Genomic DNA, 24,217 nt, shown 5'->3' with positions numbered 1-24,217 from the left:
AACAAATCGTTGGATGTAAACACGGTGACAACTTCTAGTTTCACAGTAGCCGGGCAACCAGTGGAGAATGTTGAAAACTTCCAATATCTTGGTTCATCAACAGATGCCTGCGGTATATAATTCGGGTCTGGTGGCCTCACAACTGGATCTCAAACAACGAGCTTCATCGTCGTTGTCACCAGAGGCCGATAGCAACAGAAATTCGGGATCGAAAGTGGGGCTGGGTCGGCCACACTCTACGTAGGGGCGGAAATGAAATCTGTAAACAAGCATAAGACTGGAACCCAGCAGGACATCGCAGCAGAGGCAGACCCAGAGGCTCTTGGCGGCGAAGCCTCAATAAAAATATAAAAGAAGTCGACTGAAATCTAACCTGGCAACAGGTTAAAGCGATAGCTGGGCAACGCTCAGGATGGAGATCTTTCAAGTCGGCCCTTTGCACCACCGGAGGTGTACAGGATTCATAATTAAGTAAGAAGTGGTGCTGGTCAGGTAGTGGCATTCCGGAAACCTGGTTCCCTCGGGGAAGTGGCCACTTTTCGATTTGATCTGAAACCCATCTTACGACGTCTCAAACTTCATGATTTCGCGAAACGAGCTCGATAGAGTCTAATTTGAGGTACCTGAATGGTTCTGGTCAGATTCCGTTGCATCCCGGGGACCTGGTTCCCCCGGGGAAATGACTACTTTCCCATTCGACCCCTAACCCATCTTGCGACGTCTCAAACTTCATGCTTTCGCGAAACGAGGTCAATAGAGTCTAATTTGAGGTACCTGAGTGGTGCTGGTTAGGTTACGTGACATCCCTGGAACCTGGTTCCACCAGGGAAGTGATCCCTTTTTGATGGGATCTGGGATCCATTTTCCGTCGTCTCAAACTTCATGATTTCGCGAAACGAGCTCAGTAGAGTCTAATTTAAGGTACCTTAGTGGCACTGCTCAGTTTCAGTGGCATTCCAGTTACCTAGTTCCCCCGGGGTAGTGACCACTTTTTTAAGTGATAAAGACGACTCAAGTCTCAAACTTCATGATTTTGCCAAACGAGCTCAATAGAGTCTAATTTGAGGTGCCTGAGTGGTGCTGGTCGGGCTTCGTGGTATTCCGGGGACCTGGTTCCCCCGGGTAGGTGGCCACTTCTCGATTTGATCCAAAACCCATCTTGCGACGTCTCAAACTTCATGATTTCGCGAGAAGAGGTCAATAGAGTCTAATTTGAGGTACCTGAGTAGAGTAGTGCTGGTCAGGTTACGTGACATCCCTGGAACCTGATTCCATCAGGGAAATGGTTCCTTTTTGATGTGATCTGAAATCCATTTTCCGTCGTCTCAAATTTCATGATTTCACGAAACGAGCTCAATAGATTCTATTTTGAGGTATCTGAATGGTGTTCGTCAGGTTTCGTGACATTCCGAGAACCTGGTTCTCTCGGGGATGTGGGCTTTTTTTGTAGTGATCGTAAACCCATCTCTCGACAAACTTCATGGTTTCACAAGACATTTTCAATAGAGATATTTTCAAGGTACTTGAGTGGTACTTGTTATGTTCCGTGGCGTTCAGGGCATCCGGTTTAGCTTTTTGATGCATTTTGAAACCCATCCTGTATCGTATCAAATTTTTATTCATATATTCATTTGGTAGACACTTTGTATTCTTAACCGATACTGTGCCGGGAGATCTACTGTGGTATTCTGTTGAACAGAATCCACACAGAATCTATTTTTAGATATCCATAATTCGTTATTGTTGTCGTTGGCTCGTTCATCTCATCGTGAGTCCAGTTTTTCCGTTTGTCCATGTCGTCTGTCCAATGATCGTTGCATTGTTCGGTTGCCATTTATCCGGGTTACGTTGGAGGAATGCCTCCGAAAACAACAAGTTGTTAGTAGTCGTCATCAGGCAGCTTTACGGTAAGGCGCGTACCCTAAAACGCCACCGTATGGGCTGCGAATCCGGCGACTGGGTTTGGTGAAGGGGCTTGGAATCGAACCCATGACCATTCGCTTATAAGGCAAGCGTGTAGCCAACTACGCTACGGGACCCCGTCGCAAGAAGTCGTCACATCAAAAAGTGGCCACTTCTTACCTTGAAAAACAATCTATTGGACTTGTTCCGTGAAATCATGAAGTTTGAGACGTCGCAAGATGGGTTTCGGATGAAATCAAAAAGTGGCCACTTCCCGGGGGAAGCAGGTCCCCGGAATGCCGCAGAACCTGTCCAAATCCATCAAAGAACCTTGGAAGATGCACTATTGAACATGTCTCGTGATTTCATGAAGTAAGACTCATCCAAAAATTAGTTTTCAGACTTTTAGCAAGGTCATTTGATTTTAGAAAAATAAAGGTGCCCCACGCGACCCCGGAATTATTTTGGAACCAGGTGGCCAATGCCAATTCTCTCACCAAGTTTGAAAACTAGAGACCTAACCGGTTCGTTTGGTATGTGAATCGTCAAAATCGGTTGAGAATCAAAGGAGTTATGACTTTTTGAAGTCATTTTTAGTGCCTAAAAAGTATCAAGGGAGGATAAGGGTTAAAGGCCTTTGAAAGGAAAAAGACCTTGATATTTTTAATAGAATATTATTGTGATATGCAGATAGGCTTGTATATTTTGTGTCTGCACATGGATATTTGATAAATACATCGAAAAAGCTGACAACTTGTTCTTCTCGGAGGAGTTCCTCGATCGTACCCTGATAACCGGCAACCGAACAATGCATACACGCATACATACATACATTATGTACACACATATATAGACATCACCTCAGTTCTTCGAGGTGATTCAAATAACATTATGGGTCTTCGGGCCTTATATATGAGGTTCGTTTTTACAGTGACCATATAGCCGTTACGTACACTTAGTGTACGAGAAAAGCTAATAAAAAAGTTTGGCTTCTAAATTGACAGTCCTTCTCAAAAATTCAAACAAGTTTCATATGAAATGTTTATTTTATTCCCACATAAAAATCTTATAAACTATGTTTTGATTTTATTTCTTAAAAAGACGTTCATCAAAGACGTAATGCAAAATCCCCGAACTGGAAGATTAAACTAGATTGTATCGAGACCTCTTATATTTATAAAATGTTTTCATTTAAATCATTTCAAGTGTAAAAATTCAATACGATTTATGTGTTTTTGGGAACCAAGAGACAACTTTAGAGTTGTCAAATATGATAACCCACCCACGTAAACTAGGTAGCGGAAGGCATGTTTCCTCTGTTGGGGTGAGTTAGTGTACTATCAGGTTCGATTGACGTTTGTTCTACAAAATCACATAAGTCGCTTTGAAAAGTCGTTCATGATTTGTTGTCATTGCTACTCAAAGAAAAAATAAAATAAAATAATGAAATACGTAACGTGTAATGTTTCAATTTATAAATACATGTTTTGTAATTTTAACTACTAATGGGACCTAATTTATTACAGCCTCTGTTTTAACAATTGTAGAACTAAATAACACAGCGAGTCATAAATTTGGGAACAAATTGCACATCATAAATCGGCACCATGTTAGTATGATAGTTTGTATAGCCCTGTCCATAAGAATAAGATGCACAAAGCCCCCCGTGTTTCTCGTTTGATTGAATTTCAATTTTGAATATTTCCTTATTAAATATTAAAGCTGTATGTTCAGATTTCCCTCTCTTAACTAATATTGGTCACCAAATGGTCCCATTAGCTTTACCAGCATTACGTAATTGACGAGCACTAACAATGAGAAAGCCCTCAGTGTCGCCTCTCCAGGTACAACTTAATGCCTTCATTCGGGCGGGTGATCAATTCTTGGCAAATTTTTTGGTCTTCTCTTGTGTTTGACGCACGTACTCGGAACTTTCGTAAAACGGACGACACGATGGCTTTTTCCTCCAGAATTGCAAACTTCTGACCGATACAGTTTCGTGGTCCAGCGCTGAACGGAATGTATGCAAACGGGTGTCGATTCTCGGAGTTTTTCGGCAGAAAACGATCCGGGTCAAATTTCTCTGGATCGGGGAAGAACCTGTGAATGAATAAATGTCGTGAAGCAACACGGTCATCCAACTTTGAACACAGCTGTGAACATCCGTAGCGAGGATAGACTCACCTTTCGTCGCGATGTACGTGGTACGCATGGATGCCCATCAGCGTCCCGGCCGGGATGTGGTACTTGCCGAGGGTGATGTCCTCGCTTATCTTCCGTCCGAAGAACGACACGGATGGATAGAGTCGGAGCGTTTCCTTTAGGCACCGTTCCAGTAGTTTCATCTCGCCGAAATCCTTCATCGTGGCCGGGCGGTCGGAGCCGGCGAAAATCGAATCAATTTCCTGATACACTTGCTCTTGTATGCCCTGGTCCAGTGCGAGAAGGAAAAGAGCCCAGCTCATGCCAGCCGTTGTTGTGTCGTGTCCCTGCGAAGGATGAGTAAAAAATGGGTAAGAATCAACATTCATGTTGCAAGCCTTGGGAACAGCCGTGGTTGGGGAATGCTTCAAGTGACCACTGATGAAGTGCTTTGTGTTTGTTTTACGTTATACATAAATGATTCCCATTTGTGGAAAGGCCCGTTGGTTTCCAAAATTACGTTAGCCTACAGGAATCGTTGTATAAACGGTATATGCTTCCCAAGTAACACAGTCTGTTGAATGAGAGTAAAAAATCATCTTTCAAACATATAGGTTGTTTATGTTTTGGTATATAAACTTGTTTCATTACCTTCACACGACCGAAACAGCGCAAAAATTGTTGAAATTTTCAACATCTTTCAGTCGCACGAAAGAAATCGTAATACATTCACAAAACTAAAGTTAAGTTGGAAGTGAGTATTCAATAACATTCTGTCAACATAATATGATATGTCAAATTGAATACAAAAAAGTTGTTGACAAATATTTCATGCCAAAATAATATTTACAAGATTGGATGAATAAATGGATAAATTTAGCTATGAATTCCATTTTGATAAAATAAAATATAATAAACATAGGTACATAGCATATGAAATTCATGACGATGCTTCATATGCCACTCACGACTCATCGTGGAACTTTTTATTTTACTTCTCCTAAATTCATGCGCCATTGATTGGAGAAAAATACGCACTATATCAAAAACATAAAACTTAGAAATTCATTTGTAAACACATGCTCAAATCTGCAGAACAGCAATATGGCGAGTTCTCGACAGACGATAGAGTCGATGAAAAATATCCATTGCATAGATCTGAAGAGATGTTGAAATAAAGTTCAAAACCCCGATTTCAGCTGAGCCCGTATCATAACTAAACATCTTCTAACTAAACAAATGTCAAAAAATAAACATGTTAATTGTAAGTTCGTGAAATCATCCTGGCGACATGTTTTATGTCTTGAGAGTGTAAAATAAAACATCTTGAAAACCCAAACAAGTGTCAAAAAATGAAATGTTATCAGCAAGTCGTGAGAATGTAATAGAAAACATCTTCTATGATTAAATGCAGTATGTTTAACAAAAACCTTTTCACAACTTACATCGAACATGTTATGTTTTGTAATTCAGCTTTCTAACCATCATACAACAAGCATTTTAAACCTCCGCAAAAAAAGATGTTTTCGGTGTTACTTGGGTTGGTGCACGTACTATTGGTATGCATATATTTTTCATGAGATTTCGATAGATATACAGATTTTAAACATTTTCTGATGTACACTAATTTAGACTATACTGACATGAAAGAGTAGCAATTAAATTAGCACAAATAAAAAAAAAACGAATCTCGTTCTAAAATGGCTCTAATTGTTGAAATATACGTATTATAATAAGATTGACGTTGATGACTGTTCAATGAAAGCATATCATGAAATACCTACATTGATATACGATTTAGGACAAAAATCAGAACGAGAAATCTTCATTGTGAAAAACAATACTTTGCAAATTACGAGAGCTCTGATTGTCACTCTCGCCGGTACCTACCTCGAACATAAACGTATCAACCTCTTCACGAATGTCGTCATCGGTAAGCTGCTTGCCCTCAATCAGTAGATCCAGGAACGCTAGGCGCTTTTTCGAACCGTAGAACGAATCATCTCCGGCATTTCCATTTGCGGCCGATTTTCCATTTCGAACATCCTTCTTCAGAAGCGCTTCCTTTCGATCGCGAATGACCTGGATTTCCCGAGTACGAGGATTGGAAAGTAAAGGAAGCAAAAATCAAAGTTGATAAATCGGTGGGACCAGGTTTGCTGGGAAATTGTAGCTAAATAAACATCACCTAATAACTATAATATTTTTTATAGGTGTCAAAGATACAGCAAAAACAGCGATATATTTGGGGACATAAGTTTTCCACTAATTTCTAAGTTTCATCTCGGTGAACTAAAACTTTTTCTAATGAAAATTCAGTATTTTATTTTTTACAAAATTGAGCAAATTATCAAACTGTGGATAACATTTTAATTCAAATATGTGGAAGTCATAGTATGTACATATGTGAAATAGCTAAATACTTATCAATTACAAGTTTATAAACAGGGTTAAAAAAATGTGGCGCTCACATATTTCAGCCCCAGTAAAGGGTGCACCTACAAATACATTTCGTTTTGTCCGGGGCAAGTTCCACTGCACAATGAGAAGGAAGAACTAATGACACGGTTCAATTGATTTCGATTTGCAGGAAGGTTAACAGGATTTCGTGCTTCATGAACGGAGTAAAATCGATTTGCTAAACTATCGTTTTGATGTCGCCCCCTTCTCTCGGCGTTCCGTGATGTTGCTTCACAGCCAGCCGGAACGAGTCGCTACGAGGAGCGATAGCATTGCCGTTGTGACACGTTTACAAGCCGGAGGGAAATGATTTACGGATGAATGGTGCACCGGAAGTTGCCCAATCATGTGTGCGATGTGATTTCCCCGTTTCGTTTCAGGCTTAATATCAGAAATGGTTACTATGGTCCTAAAATACGCAGACAGAGCATCAATAGACCAATTAAAAATTGTGCATAAAATGGAGTACACCCGGTTCTGTTTTTACACGGATTCTTTTTACACGGCCAAATTTTGAAATTTTTTACACGGATCGCATCCCCGTGTTAAAAAGAATCAGGTTTATTAGAAAAAATATGAATCAGAATATGCAGCTCTTCCGATGTTTTACGACGCCTCCCCCGACTGTGTTACTTTTTCAAAATATCTACTAAGTATCGCAGAAAACCTCTTTTATACATATTATTTGAAAAATTCTGACTATGTTACATTCTATTATTCAATTTTTCGTTGTATGCCAATTTTATCTTTAGTTTATTTTTAATGCTTTGGGGATAATTTTTAATCAGCATGTACAATAATATACCTATTATACGAGATATTTCTCGCATGATAAATTTGCTTTTAGACTAAAACCAAGGGGATGATAAGCTAGGCCATCTGCAAAGAGCTTAAGATTCCTTTATCAGAAGCCATCATGTCGAATTCGACTCAATGGAGAACTTTTTTTAATTAAATTTTCTGTTCGAGCCGATTCTGTAGAACACCACTACAACAAAAAATAAATTCAGCATGAAAAAATTTCGACTCCGCTTAATGCAGTGATAAAACAAGATGCAGAAAGGTGGGATGTTTGCAATCTGTGACAGAGCTGTCAGTGTTTTATGGAATTGGTCATCCTGGTTGGATCCATTCCGCGGGACGCTGCATTTTTCAACCTCATTTCAAATTATATCAATTTAGGGTAGAGAACCATTTGTGCAGCACCCCCTATTCCCGTCCACAACGTTCATTACTCGAGCGCATTACAACCGAATTACTTGTTTCTCTGTACATGGTTAGTTTCTGTAGATATCTAGTGATGTACAGAATATCAAGCTATTTGGTTGGAACGCGGTCGAGTTGTTAACGTTGTGGACGGGAATAGGGGATGCTGCCCAAATGGTCCCGCTCCCTATACGGTCTCATAATTTTTTTCAAATATTTTTTGGGCTAAAATCTACGTAAAATGCACTTTTTTCGTGTAAATTCCCAAGCCAGTAACGTAGGACTGATAGTCATTCCGCGTATCGCAGGTCGATTTCGCTGGTCACATTACATTTGGATCGTGTAGACCAATCACTATAGAGCACCATTCGTATTACAATTATTCATAAGTTGCGTATCTTACCTTTTTGGTGTATCCATGAACGATTTCCAGAGCTTTCTTGTGCCGACGGCCGTAATCGGTAAGTTTGAAGACAAAATCGGATTGCAACCACGGTTTGACGGTACGTTCCACAAACAGTTCACTCATTCTGAAATAAGTAATTAAACTGTAAACCCACACAGACAAATAGTTCACATCACAAAACCTACTCATAAATCGCTTCTACATATGCGTTTTCACCTTCCTTTTGCGCGTTGACTTTTACCCCCATGGCAGTTTCTACACAATCGGAATCGAAAAGAAAAACATCATCTGTATTCCTATCTGTATCTTGCTGCAACAGGATGCAATAAAACGAAAGATAACCCCCAGGTTTGTTTTCGTTTCAAAACGCCCCCTTGTGCAAACACATTTTTTCACTATTGACTTGAACAACAGCAACGAACGGCGTTGCCTGCCGCCGCCGGTTCTCATCAGCATTATTCACAGCAGTTCACTCACCGCAAATGATGTCCAGGGCAGCCTTCGTCACAAACGGGAAGATATCAACCGCTTTTCCGGTGTCGGCGTACGGGTCCAACCGTTGGGCCATAATGGCGCCCTGCTCGGAAAACACATCGCAGAAGCCATCCAGAATGTTGAAGTGGAACGTCGGCGTTATGAGCTTGCGGTGCTTAAACCAGCGCTCACCTGTTGTTTGTTCGGCGTGGCGTCCACGATGGGGCGGTAAATGAGATGAGTATTAATGAAACGACGGGCCATCATTAGAATTTAAGCCCCTATTGGCTTGAATGACAGGTGGTCTTTGTGTAGCTGAAACACGTGCTGTGTGCCATCCGCTATCTTACCTTTGGACGTCAGCAATCCCTCGCCAAGCCACTCGAACAGGAAGTCATAGCCGCGGGACTTTTCCATGTGCTTGCTGGCTCCGATTACCGCTTCGACATATTCCGGTTTGCTGATTCGCACCTCCGGCCGCAGTCCGGTCCAGATGCGGTGGATCTCCGGGTACTTGCGTGTACGTTCGTCTATCACATAGAACAGTTCTGAAAGTTGCGAGAGACATGTAGATAGGTGAGGATGTAATTTGAAGACTTGAAGACTAATGATTGATTGTTTGTAGGTAAGAACGTAATACGCGGGATTATAAAGATCGATCGCTCACTTGTCTGAATGATTGTATGACATTAACCCGAAAGCAATTAGTAAAAACAGATTTTACCAGAAAGCCGTTTTACAGAATGGGCTTAGGTCGGAATGAAATTTATCAAAATTATTTCCTTTTCACCTTCTCTTGTACTAAAGTCTGTTGCAGTTAGTATTTGATTGGGAAATCCATTTAGTCTGTCATGTAGAAAAGACCTATTCCCTACCTTAAAACTCATAGACATATATTTTCTTTAAACTCAAAGAAATTATTATTGTTAAGTATATTCAAAATAAATCTATAAGTATGCATATTTCAAGATTTCAAAAAATGGCAATTTTTAACAAAATTGTAATGAATTACCAAGAATTTCCATGAAAAATATAAAAAAATCATAATCTTTTCTTGATTTCAGTATTTTGCGGCTTCGTAAGTTCCTTTTTGACATCCAAGAGGTAGAAAATATTTAAATCTTGAAATCAATGTAGGCTTTGATTAATTGGAAATATTGGCACTCATCATGGTTTATACAAACGAACGTCAAACATTTCACTTGAAACTTTATATTTTTCTCAGTTCCATTTTCTCCCATTTTCCTAATATATATTATATAGGGCAAATGACGGCTTTGGCAGGTTTTGTTCTATTATTGTCAGGCGGGTTTTTGTTGACCAAATTTTATGAAATTTGGCCACAACATTCTTTGATATGCAAAGGCCAAATTTCAGCATAATTAGTTATAGAAAACTCCCCTGACATTAGTAGAACAAAACCTGCCAAAGCCGTCATTTCCTCTACATATATTTACTTTAATTCTATTTTCTAGGAATGTAAGGGCCTCCTATTTAAGCTGACCGTCCTAATGGACCTAAATAATGATTTTTCGCAACTGAAATCAACACTCTTGATTTGGTTCAAGCTTTGGTTCTTCAATTTAATTAAAAGCTGGTCGAGATTGCATCACCCTGCTTCATTCCATCTAAGGTTACAAATGATGTCGAAATTTCATCCGCAATCCTTAACATTGATTTGGATCCGTCCAACGTTACGCGAATCAGCCGCATCAGTTTTGCCTGAAAACCATGCTCTAGCCTAATTTGCTATAATTTATTTCGTTCCACTGAATCGTATGTTGCTTTTGAAATCAATAAACAGATGATGTGTCTGCAAGTTGTACTCCCGGAATTTATCGAGGATTTGTTTCATTAAGTGTTTCATGATAAACATTTGATTCTGTGTGTGTGGTCTTTTCTCAAAGTCCTATGCAAAATGATCCTAATCAGGACTCAATAGGAAAAGATCAATGCGACCCAAGAGTCACTTTATTTGGTTTTCATTGACAAGGAGTAAAACTCGACCAACCTAATCACGAAAAAATAGTCATCACGGAAGCATGATCGCCCAATGCTAAATGCACTGTAGGTGGACAAGCGGCAATCAGGTGGCGGAAGCGAACAAACGTCAAACACAAGCTAATTCGATGGAAGCGCCATCTATAGCCGATTAACCACCTACAAAAAATTGAATCCACCGTTATAATGATAACCAAGTAACCATTAGCACAATATTACACCAAATCACCATTTAGGGTCAATAAACGGCTATTTAAAAACTTATTAGCATTAAAGTAGCACTATATATCCAATTTTGCGAGATATACGGCCTATTGATTACTTGGATACTGTTCTTCGCCGTAATTGGCGAGATTCTGGTAGGTGCGATTAACCGTGAACCAAAGCTCGAGCTGCTATGACAGTCCATAACCGAACTCCTAAACGATTTCGAATTGGCGGATGACGTATTTGACATCCAGGTTCAACAGCTGAGGCGGTACCTACTTCGTGGAAAACTCTACATGACAGGAAGTTTACCGCGCAGTTTGTTGTGCTGATAGAGCAAGCGCTCTGCATGTTGTACAGGAGGATTACAACATCCATTGCAATTTACAGATTGTGGCGACTGGCGAAGTCTGCAGCATGCAAAACTAAAAAAGTGCATGGTGCCTCATCCTCATCAATTTGAATCTCGATCGTTGCAAGCTGTATTGGGATCGTATCATATCGACGAATCTTTTTATCCCCCACAACTGCCCACATTAGTTTACTATAAAAGTTTGAAGAAAATGAATTGTGAAGAAAGTTGTCATCATCGACATCGCCGTTCCACAGAACTGTAACCTGGAGGAAACTCAAGGCCGAAAAATCGTCAGTATCATCCGTTGGCCAATGATTTTTAGGGGCTGGTGGGAGGCTTTGAAGACTGTACGTGCAGTTATGTCAAGCACCGCAATTGTACCGACGAAACTTTAGAAGGAGTTGCCGGTTATCCAGACGTACACTCACTACTGCTTGTGCCTCATACGCAGGAAGTCGTGGGTTCAATCCCAGGTTCGATCCATTCTCCTACATTGTATCTTTCTTTATATGTCTCATGTTCTAGCAATCGCTAGAACTGGAAATGGACTATGCTATACCTTCAACTTGATTATTCTAGCACTAAATGCTAGAATTGGAAATGAGTGAAAAAGCTCGTTTCCTACATCCAGTAAAAATTCTATCAGTTGCTTTCTCCTATCTACCTACCACATTGGCAACTCGTTTACTAAGACGAACCTCTGCTCCGCGAACCTAACCCAAAAACTCAAACAAATTCCGCATGAGCTCGTGGCAAGTGCAGAGGTATATTCGGCTTGCAGTGTGGGCGAGTGATTGTATCATCATTTCTACCCTTTTTTCCTACATTAACTTGCACTGTATCACACAGTAAATGTGAATATGTATAAAAAATGACGGTACCGACGTCGGGAATCGTAGTAAATTTTGCCTGAATTGATTGAAGGCGCTGTTATTTACTATCCCCGACAAAGCGATACACGCTTCGTCTCAATGATTTGATAGCTGATATTATACTATCTAATTTATGTGCTGTAGATTATGTATTTCAAAGGGCGGTAACTTTTTTGGAAATATCGCCTGCAAAAAATAGATACAGGCTAATATCGAAAATTTAAATATCATAAATCAAATATTGATACATATAAAAAAATCGTAACGATATCGCCCAATCTTACTGCCGTGATGAGCCAGAAGAAGCGACTGAAGATTCTGGCTAATAATAAAGGTGGTACCGAAGACCACTAACTGCGACAGATAGAAAATATTTGGACGGATGAGTCATATACGACTCAAGAATAAAATCAGCTGTCAAAATTTGCTTTTACAATAGGGACACGGCAGGTATTTTCGTCTGTTCTTCATAGTCTCGAAAACCAGTAGAAGAGACGCTTTTTTTGTAAAACTCATACGTAACAAATCGTAAGCTCAGGAGAAACGTTCTGCTATTGTGGAGTTCTAGCAAATGTACGTTGCTTTCGTTGGTTTTAAGCCCCTACGACGATGGGCGGAAATACCTGCCGTGTCCCTATAAAGCGGAGGTTCCTTCGGCAAAGTTGTTTAAAATTGACGGTTATGGCACAGACAAACAGACATAAAACTTGTGAAATTTTCATCGTTTACCGATTTGCTAGCCAATTTATATAATCATTGGGGCCCTCCTTAGCCGTGCGGTAAGACGCGCGGCTACAAAGCAAGACCATGCTGAGGGTGGCTGGGTTCGATTCCCGGTGCCGGTTTAGGCAATTTTCGGATTGGAAATTGTCTCGACTTCCCTGGGCATAAAAGTATCATCATGTTAGCCTCATGATATACGAATGCAAAAATGGTAACTTGGCTTAGAAACCTCGCAGTTAATAACTGTGGAAGTGCCTAATAAACACTAAGCTGCGAGGCGGCTCTGTCCCAGTGTGGGGATGTAATGCCAATAAGAAGAAGAAGAAGAATAATCATTAGTTGGCCAATCGATCACTCGTAGCGCGCGGATCGGATTTGCTCGAGTTTGACGTTTGCTTACTACCGCCATCTGGTCCGCGGTTTGCCCAACTTAGTAGAAAAAACAGATATCGTTAGTGATTTTTTTTTGTTGGGGCGTAGAACCACTGCGTCCATTGAGTTGAACTTTTGTGGTATATCCCTGATTACTATTAACTATTCGCATCTTATAGGTTGATCACCATTTGTCAAGTAAACAACCTAAGACGCGTATTTTCCCAGTCCGGTATAATTGAGTTAATAAAACCCACTAACTTTCCAGGATTTGCAGTCCAAATATCTCCTGGTTGCATAAAGCCACTATTTAGAAATTTAGATCTACCCTTGTACAATGCATTACAACTGCAAAGCAGATGTTCCAAGGTTTCACGTTCCATGTTACAGAAACGACAGATATCATTCTGAATCTGGCCAATATTTTTCAAGTGATATCTGCTCGGACAGTGTCTGGTTATTAGGCCAGTGAAGGTGCAAAGAGCTCTCTTGCTGAGCTCTAAGAACTTTTCGGTTACTTTAACATTGGGAATTATAAATCTCTTTGATTTAGCACACTTTTCGGCAATCAACCAATTGGTCATCAACCTTTGTTAGTGTTTGTAGGGCGATGAATTTGATGAGTAAGTATTCAATGTGTTATGTCTGTTTGTCTGTGGTTATGGGTTAAACAATAGAGGTAATAAACTATAGAGGAAGATTGTCGCTGACGTCACTGGCGAAACATCTTTTGCTGGCGAAGATAGGATACTAAATGTCAACGAAGGAAAAATCAGTACGTTTTGACAGATAGGTACCCAACATGTTTGGGAACGATAACAAAGGGAACCGTAGCGACAATCGTCCTCTATAGTTTATTACCTCTATTGGTTAAACGATTGTCTATTCTTGAGTTATCATCTCGATGATGTAAGGAATAAACACGAACCTACATCATTTTCTGGGTAATTTTTCAAATCCATAATGCAAATTATACATCCCTGCCCCATTCTAGAGATTGCTGATTTATTACAATATCCACATAGAGCGGAGCTTCCTTCGACAAAGTTGTTCAAAATTGACTATTCCATCCGGGAAAGAATATTGAACAGTTACGTTTATGGGTCAAACGATTATCTATTCTTGAGTTGTCATCTCGTTGATGTAAAGAATAAACACGAACCCACATCATTCTCTGGGTATTTCTTCAAATCTGTAATGCAAATTATACATCTGTAGAAGATAAAAACTAGTGGGCTAACCCCTCAACAGTGTGTACCTTTGAGTAGTAGCCCTATCCCTCAAATTTCAGTTTAAGCACTAGCTTATGAAAAGAGTCAACCCTCGACAGTCGTCACTTCCTGTTAAGCTAGCATTGAGGAAACAACGTTAAATACAAATGCTACACTTTCCTACCCCATTCTAGAGATTGCTGATTCATTACAATATCAACAATGTTCCTAGTTATTCTAGAGCTCTGATCCTTGAAAGCCTATTTTATTAACGAAGCAATTTACAGGTCTTCCATTATACTTATGAGATCGAATAGTTCCCTAGAGAATAATAAGAAAAAAATAAGAAACAAACCAAATTCCTTTGCATTGCTTTGTTTTCGATGGGATGGAAATATGAGCTATGGGATGAAGTGCCGAACCGTTCCCCTATTATCAAATTAAATGTACAAATTGCATACGTTTACATTTATGCCTTCTAATATGAAATATTTACCATTGGGTTTTTGAATAAAATTGATGTAAATATCGAACATGCATGGCGTAAATTACAGTGATACAGGTGTCGAAAAAAATCCCTAGAATATGTGAGACAAGCCACCAGGCTTTTCAACTGTGGTACTCTTTGTGATGACAACACATGTCTGTTCCAAATGGATAGAAAATATTTAAAACAAATCTAAATAGTTTTGAAACTTTTTCAGACAATAGCTGAGAGCTTCGTGGACATACAATTTCTTCAACGATGTTATCCTTATTCGAATAGCTGAAATGGTGATCCACAATTGTATCGATTGGGCAATAATCTTTTGCTAAACAGAAAAAAAACCTTTTTAAAGTTTTAACTCAAAAGTAGATAGTTTTCCATTCTCTCTCATGAATGATATTATAAACAAAGAGACCCAACTGTTCCGTGGAAGGAGCCAAATTCGAGTTGTTTTCATCATAGTTCCGGGTGAGTGAAAATAATATAAATTTGAGTGGTGAGTTTAAAAAGGCAAAGTACTCACCCGATTTAATTGCATTCTACTTACTTTTGGCTTCTTCCACGCAAGAGCGGATTTGAATGATAGGAACCATAGCGGTTCCACGTAGATGTCAGAATTGTGTGCGATGGTGCTTTATTAATAAATTCAACAATCTTGAAAATAGTGGCTAAAAATCTGCGGAATATCGCTGAGAATGCCAGCTTATTTTTATTCAACATTTGTTCACTGTTGATTTGATATTGGCATTAGTTGAAGCTAGTTTAAAGGAGTCTTCTGATTATAAATATTCCAAGCAAATTACTAGCTTCTCAGTGAGCAACAAAAACTATGGTGTGACTTACTAAAGGTCTGAGTTATGCACAACGCATTGTATTTGGAACTCCTTAATAACACAAAAAGCGCAAGAAGTGGAGTCCATTTGTATCACCTTGTGATTACAATAAAAATAAAAACACGAGAACCAATCGGGAATCGAACTATAGACTTTGAGATTTGCAATCTTTTGCTATTACCATCACACCATCCGTTTTATTTGAAGAATCTGTTTACAAATGCACTACATAAACAAGAAAGTTATAAGTATGTCATTTGTTACTTGATTGTACCTTATACGGAACATGCAGGGTACTGCTAAAAATAAAATAAAAAAAAATCTGGACTACGGGACAGGGACTCTAATAATAATTTGACTAATGTGACGCCAATCACCTTGTATTAAATTTAAACAGATTCAAACTTTTATTTTTGTTGTCTTTAATAATTCACTATCACATCGTAAAGCCGAGTTCCCGTATTAATTGCACATATTTTAATTATTATCCAACAATCGCACCTTATTTCTACAATATGTGCATTTTTTCTATCCCACAGCCTTGCGACACCTTGTTCCACGTTGGAATGTTTTGAACAGTTATCATCTAGACCAGCGGTTCTCAACCTTTTTCTTGAGAGGTACCCCTTCAAACTTTTGCATTAATTCAGGTACCCCCTATGTTTTTTTTGCTGTAAATGAAAATGATCGTAGCTCTCAAGATGTATGAGCATTGGACCTGAAAACTAACGGAATATATGTTCTTCATAAACTTTTATGAAATTTTAATTTTCTTTGAAACTTTTCCCACTAGTGATAGCTTCCGAGCGTATTGAAAGGAGGCTTTTGAGCCTTTTGAAACTAGCATTCCGCGCCTCTTCCAAGCCTCTTGAAGAAAGGCTTCCGAGTCTTTTGAAAGACGGTTAACGAGCCACTTAAAAAGAGGCTTCCTAGCATTTTGAGCTCTGAGCTGTTGAAAGTATGTTTCCAAGCCTCTTGGAAATAGAAATCCAAGCCCCTTGCAGAGAGGGTTCCGGGCCTCTTGAAAGAAGGCTTCTAAACCCCTTCAAGGGTAGTAGGCTTCGGACCTCTTGAAATAAGGCCTTCGAGCCTCTTGAAAGGAGGCTTCCGAGCCTCTAGAAGGGAGGCTTCCAAGCCATTAGAAAGGAGTCTTCCGAGCCTCTTGAAAGACCTCATGAGCCATTTTATAGAAGGCTCCCGAGCCACTTGAAAGAAGGATTCTAAATATCGAAACGAAGCTTCTGAGCCTCTTGAAAATTGGCATCCAAGCCTCTTAAAAAAGAATTCCGGATTTTCGAGCTCTTGAAACAATGATTCCAAGCTTCTTGAAAAAAGTCCTCCGAACCTATTGAATGGCGGCTTTTGAACCCTCTGAAGGGCGGCTTCGGAGTACCTTGAAGGGACGCTTCCAAGCCTCTTGATGGAAAAAATCAGAGCCTCTTAAAGGGAGGATTCAAACCTTTTAAAAGGAGGCTTTCGAACAACTCGAAAGGAGGCTTCCGAGACTCTTGAAAGGAGCCTTCCAAGCCTTTTAAAAGAGTCTTCCGGGCTTTTTAAAAGAAGGCCTCCAAGCCTGTTGAAAGGAGTCTTTCGAGCCCCTTGAAAGGAGGCTTTCGAGCCCCTTGAAAGGAGGCTTCCGAGCCTCTTGAAAGAAGGCTTTCGAGCCTTTTTAAAGAGCTCGAGTAACACATATACGACCAAATCGAAACAGTGCTGCTGCAACCAAAGTAGTAAGATTTATGCTGCTAGGGAGTCTTCCGGTTTTAAAAGGAGACTTCGGAGTATCTTGAATGGACGCTTCTGAGAATTTCGAGAGTACGGTTCCAAACCTCTTGAAAGAAGAATTCCGAGCTTCTTTAAGGGAGGGCTTCCGAGCATCTTGAAAGGAGCCTTCCAAACCTTTAAAAAAAACTTTCCGAAAAAAATAGAAAAAAAAACTTTCAAGAAGAAAGCATAAAAGAAGACTTCCGGGTCTCTAGAAAGGAGACTTCAGAGTCTTTTAAAAAGAGGCATTCGAGCCTGTTGAAAAATGCCTTCCGAATTCCTTGAAAAGATCCTTCCGAAGCTTTTAAAAATAGCAGAAAAAAAGATAGTTAATAGAAAAAAGCTTAAAAGAAGGCTTCCGAGCAACTTAAAAGAAAGTTTCCGAACCTAAAACGAGGCTTCCGGGTGACTAGAAAGGAGCCTTACGGGCTTCTTGAAAGGAGGCTTCCGAAACTTTGAATAAAGGCTTCCGAACCTCTTGAAAGGAGTCCTCCCAGCTGCTTGAAAGGAGGCTTCCGAAAAGCGTAGAAGGATTCTTATGCAACTTGGCTTTTCGGAAAAAAGTTTTCATGTCTCTCAAATAGAGGCTTCCGAATCTGTAGACTCTAGATTTTAGTCAAGAAACATATTCATAACATATAATTCAACATTCTGTTTTGATCTGGTAGATTGCATAGAAGATTTTTTAAATTTGTTCGTTCGATATTTTTCCCTTTTGATGTTTTGTCATGCAGCCCTTCATCCATTGTACTGGTTGTAGAGGACAGGATTAAATAGGCCATGATGTACTGATGTACTATATTATGAACAAGATAAAGTTCTGAAAAAAAAAACACAAAATTATCAAAACTTTATCAATAAGTTTTGATTAAAATTGTAATTTATCCGCCATTACGCATTTTTGTACAAGGTACCCCCTGGGCCCAGCGAAGGTACCCTCAGGGGTACATGTACCCCAGGTTGAGAACCGCTGATGTAGACTAGCAACCTTACAGCAGAGACCGGCGGAGTGAAAAACTGTCGAAATGGCAGCGTATGAAAATGCATGAAATCGTGAAAATAATACTGACATCACTTGAACTTCTTGGATGCAAAATGTAAACAAGTCGAATTGGAACTGTTTTTGACGGTTCGATTGGAAACAAGATGGCGTCTTCGCTTTCGCCGATCTCTTATTCTATTATTTCCAATGTAGACAAGTTGTTTGTCGAGGATTGGCGAAGTCCTTATTGAGAGTCATTGATGTCACTGTTACAAACTATTTTTTGTTGGGTTCGATTCCCGATGCCGGTCTAGGCAATTTTCGGTTTGGAAATTGTCTCGACTTAAGTTTTATCGTGTTAGCCTCATGATATACGCATGCTAAATAGGCGAGGCGGCAATGTTCCAGTGAGTGATGTAATACCAACAAAGATAAGAGAGAGGGTTTTGTTAAAGGAAATTAACTGCAAAGCAGACGTATTGCAAGACATTCTTCGTGATTCGCAATGGAAATGAGACAATATTGAAAAAACGGTATTACCAAGCCTGAGATGGGTGAAACTTTTTTTTTTACTTTTCTGGGCATAAAGTAACTTTGTGCTTTTCACGCAATGCATCGAAAGTTTTCCATAAATATTGTGGAAGTTCATCTTGAGCTAAGTTGAGGGACATCCTCATTTAGCTTGCGAATAACACAGAAGAAAAAGTTAATTATTCCAGACAAAACTGACTGATCTGTCAGGAAAAAGGCTTTATTTTATCATGTAATGCATCATGTGGGTTGTGACACACATTGTGTTATTTTTAATTTGCTTCATCAACCTAGTTCTCAGTACAAGGTTCCTGAATCTATCTGGCGATAAAAGCATTCAGCTGTAACTAAATGAACAGGGCACAATCAGAGGCAATCAAGGCTAATCAATCAATCGAAAAAAAGCTTTAATCCCATACTTGACGCCAGACCTGTAGACATTTTCTGCCCATATCCGGTTTTTGTAGACTTTAGACACCTCAGCGCAAATCAATTTATAGATACTTTGAAAGATAATTTAAACGTATTTCCCAGTCTCAATGCTTTTCATGTTGAGATAGCTACTGGAAAGAAAGGTATTTTTTTTCGCTCAAAACATAATCGCGTACTTTCTGCAACATTACAACTCTAGTCCCTGAGGACATGGAAAGAATTTCTCGTGTTTTAATGCATTCGATTTAATGCGTCGTGATTACGTAAGGGTAGCCAGCTGGAATTCACAATATTTGATTTTTTCACAAGACGCGTAAATCACCTCAATTTTTTCGTCACGGCTACTGAATAGTTGAGCGGATTTGCGAAATTCTTCTTTTACTAATTCCGCAACTCAACAGTGGATACATGCTACGAGATGAGCTGACCAAGGGCTGAAAATCTCGTCAATATAGACAATAATAATAATAACATGCAATTTGTAACTATAACTTGTTAGATTTATTTGTTTTTCAGGACAAGAAATCTGTGTAAGAAATAGTGCAATGTGAAAATTAAAGTGTCGCTCAAAAAACTAAATGCTGATCATTAGTTTTTGTAGACAAAACCAACTGATCTGTAAAACAAATGTTTTACGGGAACACAACATGCCATTAGTCATGTGGATTGAAAAAGACATTGTGCTATTTTTTAAATAATTTTGAACAGTTCTGACTGCATACAATGCCTTCATATCTATTTGATGATAAGAGCAATCAGCTATAGCGAAAGGAACAGGCCAATCAGAAGCAATCGAGATTTATCAAGTTTACATGGAACAGGTGTACCAGTTTTTGCCACTTTTGTTCCAAATTTGACTACCGTGAAAAAATATTTATTAAAAAAAAATATTGATCAGTACAAAAAACGTAGGAGCCCTGTCATCTACCCTATTACTAAATTACCTTGAACAGGTAGCCGATCTGCGTTGCATTTGATTAAATATATTAGAATTAATTCCAACAGGTTCTAGCAATTATTGATTATTAATATTATCGCAATAAAGACAAACAGCTAATACACTTGTACGTGCATCAATTCCTGAACTTTGTACTCCGTTAAACACAAGCAAAAAAACACGTGTATGTTGTCACCATCCATCGTTGGCGCGCCTCCAAAAACGTTAAACAACATCACAAGTTATTTTCGAACTCAATTGCACGCGATAAGCACTACTCGTGTTCCACATATCTCGAGCCGAACCGGTTTACATTGAGTCTGCGTATGCATCTCACCATAATCAGCTAATTACGAGGCCCATTTCCACCTACCGTGGTGTTTCTTTCCGAAGAAAGCATACGTTGTTCCGATGAATGGGTACGCCTTGGGTCCGGGAATTTTGTCGATTTTCCGGGCGAACCGAGCCCGCTTAATCCACCATTGGAAAACCGGAACGAAAATCAGGAAGATCAGGACTCCATAGATGAACGTGGTTAGTTCCGACATCGCGGGGCTGTTGCGTTCAACACTTGCGAATCGCGTTGCAAACTGTGGGTAAACTCGATCGAACTACACTGCCGGTTAGTCAAGAGCGCACTAACTATATGGCGGGAGACAGATAAGTGCTCCGAGTTCGTTGCTTTTTTAGGGTATTTTACTGTCTGTGCTAAGATGGTAGCTGCGCTTAAATAGACTTGCCAAAAGATTGAGATGCGTTTACCCTTTGAAAGTGTTGTTCGCACGTCAAAGCCATGCTACACAGCAGATAGTCAATGTTTGAAACATTTTCATACTGGAATTTATTTTCCAAATCAAATAATTGGAGCATTAACGATTTCAACGGTCAAATGTTTTGCCTATTTTCCGAAAAAAATACCCAATGCTTATATTAAAATGTTTTTAAGAAACACAAACCGCTGTGTGGTTTGTTTCTAGAGTGCCGCATCTGCCTCTCTCACTGGAAACTGGTGTTCGGCGGCTTTATCGCTCGAGCAGCACCTTTACCCTCGCAGGTTTATCTGCTCTCAATGAGCTGTTGACGGTTTACTGTCGGTGATAGACAAGCAATAAAAGGCGAGATATCATCGAATGAATTGTTTCCGATAACGATACGCTATCCAATGACTTGCATTCCTATGTTTAGAATAATTTGGACTTTGAAATTTGGATATTTTCCGGTTTTGTGGTTCTGACTAATGATTGAGTCATTAATATTGAGCGTGTAGTGATCTCGATTTTGCTTGATCATTGTTCGTCTGATCGATACTCTCACTCTCGCACGAGCCGTTTTATGACCAAAGAAGCTCAGTGATGGTCAATCTTTTTGAAGTTTTGCTCCTAAGCATTTAATTATAACAAGTCAATGGTTGAAAAAATATATATTGATTCAATTAGCCGTGAAGTTACTTTCACTGCTTCAAATACGTCTTATATTTAAGTTGTGTTAAGTGTTTTTGACTTTAACAATTAGACCGTTACAAATTTTAAATAAAAATTATGTCCTACTGGTCTCCGAAAGGTCAAGGTGGGATAATAAACTAAATATTAAAATGAACAAGAAAAACTTTTTGGATTTGTTAAATAATGTTCTCAAAATGCTCAAAGTTTTCTTATTTTTTAGTTGCCCTCTCAAAACATAATGTTTGGAAAAAAATTCAACAGGGAGGAGACATACTAATTTTTCAATACTTGTATTGGCCTTATTGGAGCCGACTATAATGTTTAGTTATAGATCATTAATTAACGGCTACGCAGACTCATGATTAAAATGGGTTTCCTTTTTCTTTCGACGTTTCGACACGTTAGTAAAGTATTCTTCAGGGAAAGATCTGTGTATTTTTAATTAAATAAATAAATTAATATAAACGTATGCCCGGAAGGAAAAATATTGCTTACTTAAAAATGTACGAAGTTGTTTTTTGGGACGGAATATTGCAGTAAGATTGTTATTTAACATGTGTGTCAAGGGTAGATGCCGTTTTCTTATAGGATGTTCACAAAACACGTACCGTGCGGGACCGAAATCCATACAGCACCGAAATCCGTTCACCTCATGAGATATCAATAAATTAAAGGGGACTAAAGGTAATAATTGTAGAAATAATTTATCTTGTCCTGTTCAGATACTTGGCAGTAAGCTTTTAGGGCATTGCAATGGAAAGAAGGCTTTGAAATTAAAACAACAAAAATCAAAAACAAATCGCCACCCACCAAACGCGGAGTTTTGGCCGCCATTTTGTTTTCGGGTAGAGCATTATTGCATCAAAAGTAACTGTGTTTCTTTACTAATTGCGAATCATTACATAAGATAAGCGGAATACAAATCGATGGGATCGCTTCTCAAGGTGCGTATCGAACTATTCACAGTGGTAGTTTAGTTAATCAAACTGTTTCAATTTAAATATTTAGTTAAAAAATAGCTGTACGGATTTTGATCCTTTGATTCGAAATCCGTCCACGGTGGACGGATTTCGAGTCAGGAGTAGTTGATTTTATTCATTATTTAATTATGTTTTTCGTAGTTTTTAATAAGTAAATGTGAAATACTTTAAAAGTAGAAACCTTCATGCTCCTATGTCAATGAAAAACGTTTTATTTACATTCGATTCCTATTTTCTAATGACTTTTTCATACACTAAGGTACTTAAGTGTACGGATTTCGATGCCCCACGGTAATATAAAATTGGCCAATTCCGTAAACATCGATATTTTTATTAGAACTGTAACGCTTGAGCTATAGCGTTATGTTATATGAAAACATGTCAAATGCAAGTTGTTGACGTGTTAAAAATTAAGCATATGGATCGCAGATTAGTAAACTCTTGATCATAACGAGCAATAATCAGTTTTCAAATTGAAATAAATCCGTATGAATATATTAAACTGATTTATGACTTATAGATAATAATGAAGTTTAAAACATTATTCTTTTGTGCATTATTGAATTATGAATGCAGTACAATCATGGACCGTCATTTGTTAACCTCTCAATTAGCATGACATTATGACAATCGATTACTATGAGGAAATCAAAACATAAACCATCAACACACGGACGGGGAAAAGGGCTCAAAACGGCAACTTTTAGTAGCAGGATTGGTCGTTCCAATTTTTCTTATGCATCTATAAAACAAGTGGTTGGTGAACCTATTCAATGTCCAACATGGAATGGAAATTCATAACCTTCATTTATATTTCAAAATAGTTCAAAGCTAGAACTACTTCTATTCTCTACATATATTCAATTAATCAATATTGAGATACATAGAGATGAGCCAGCTCAGGGCTGCAAGTCTATTTAACAAAGAGCTCATATTTTGTACAGGCAGGGTTGAAACACTTAAACATCTTTAATCAGATTCAATGCTCCTCTAATTTTCCGAAATTTACCATGAGTTCGTGAATAAAGCTGTAGAACTTATCGTTTACGACATTGTTAGGTTTATGCTGTGCCGAATTATGATGTTACATAAAATGGGTTTATTCATACGCAATTCTATGCCCCCCAATACAAATCCTATAATAATATAAATCATGCAGCGTTGTGGTTCACCCTCCCGTCTTTCTGTTTTGGTTCCTGATACGCTTATTACTATACGGCAAGGTGCGAAACTGCTGCAAGCATTGAGATAGGTACGGGTTCAAAGTCTAAAATCCAACCATTCGCAGAGGAAAGCCACGATGAGATAATGCCAACTGTGGCTCTCTCAGATTATAAACAACGCATGCTTCAAGAGCAGCTACTTTCTTGCGCGGTGGAGTTGTTGTTTAGGGTAATTTAGTCTATAGTGGGAGCAAACGATTAGATTGCACATTTAACATGGTCGCAGTGGGAGTTATCACCAATAAATAAATCGTAATTCCTGTTTCTTCATAGTA

The 24,217-nt window shown here is 38.9% G+C and overlaps 1 protein-coding gene across 1 annotated transcript; it reads right to left on the bottom strand.

Moving 5' to 3' along the window:
• Window positions 1-2,928: 2,928 nt before the first annotated feature.
• Window positions 2,929-21,015, bottom strand: LOC134213140 (cytochrome P450 4C1-like). Its single transcript, XM_062691781.1, has 8 exons — window positions 20,671-21,015; window positions 8,941-9,138; window positions 8,594-8,782; window positions 8,302-8,371; window positions 8,114-8,240; window positions 5,935-6,126; window positions 4,087-4,391; window positions 2,929-4,002 (listed from the first exon to the last, which is right to left on the bottom strand). The coding sequence occupies exons 1-8, from the start codon at window positions 20,843-20,845 to the stop codon at window positions 3,729-3,731; spliced, it is 1,530 nt and encodes a 509-aa protein (XP_062547765.1). The 5' UTR covers window positions 20,846-21,015; the 3' UTR covers window positions 2,929-3,728.
• Window positions 21,016-24,217: the final 3,202 nt, after the last annotated feature.

Source organism: Armigeres subalbatus, chromosome 2, assembly GCF_024139115.2.
Source record: "Armigeres subalbatus isolate Guangzhou_Male chromosome 2, GZ_Asu_2, whole genome shotgun sequence".
Taxonomy (NCBI): domain Eukaryota; kingdom Metazoa; phylum Arthropoda; class Insecta; order Diptera; family Culicidae; genus Armigeres; species Armigeres subalbatus.
Note: the sequence above shows the minus strand (reverse complement) of the source record. Positions and strands in the feature narration are given on the sequence as shown.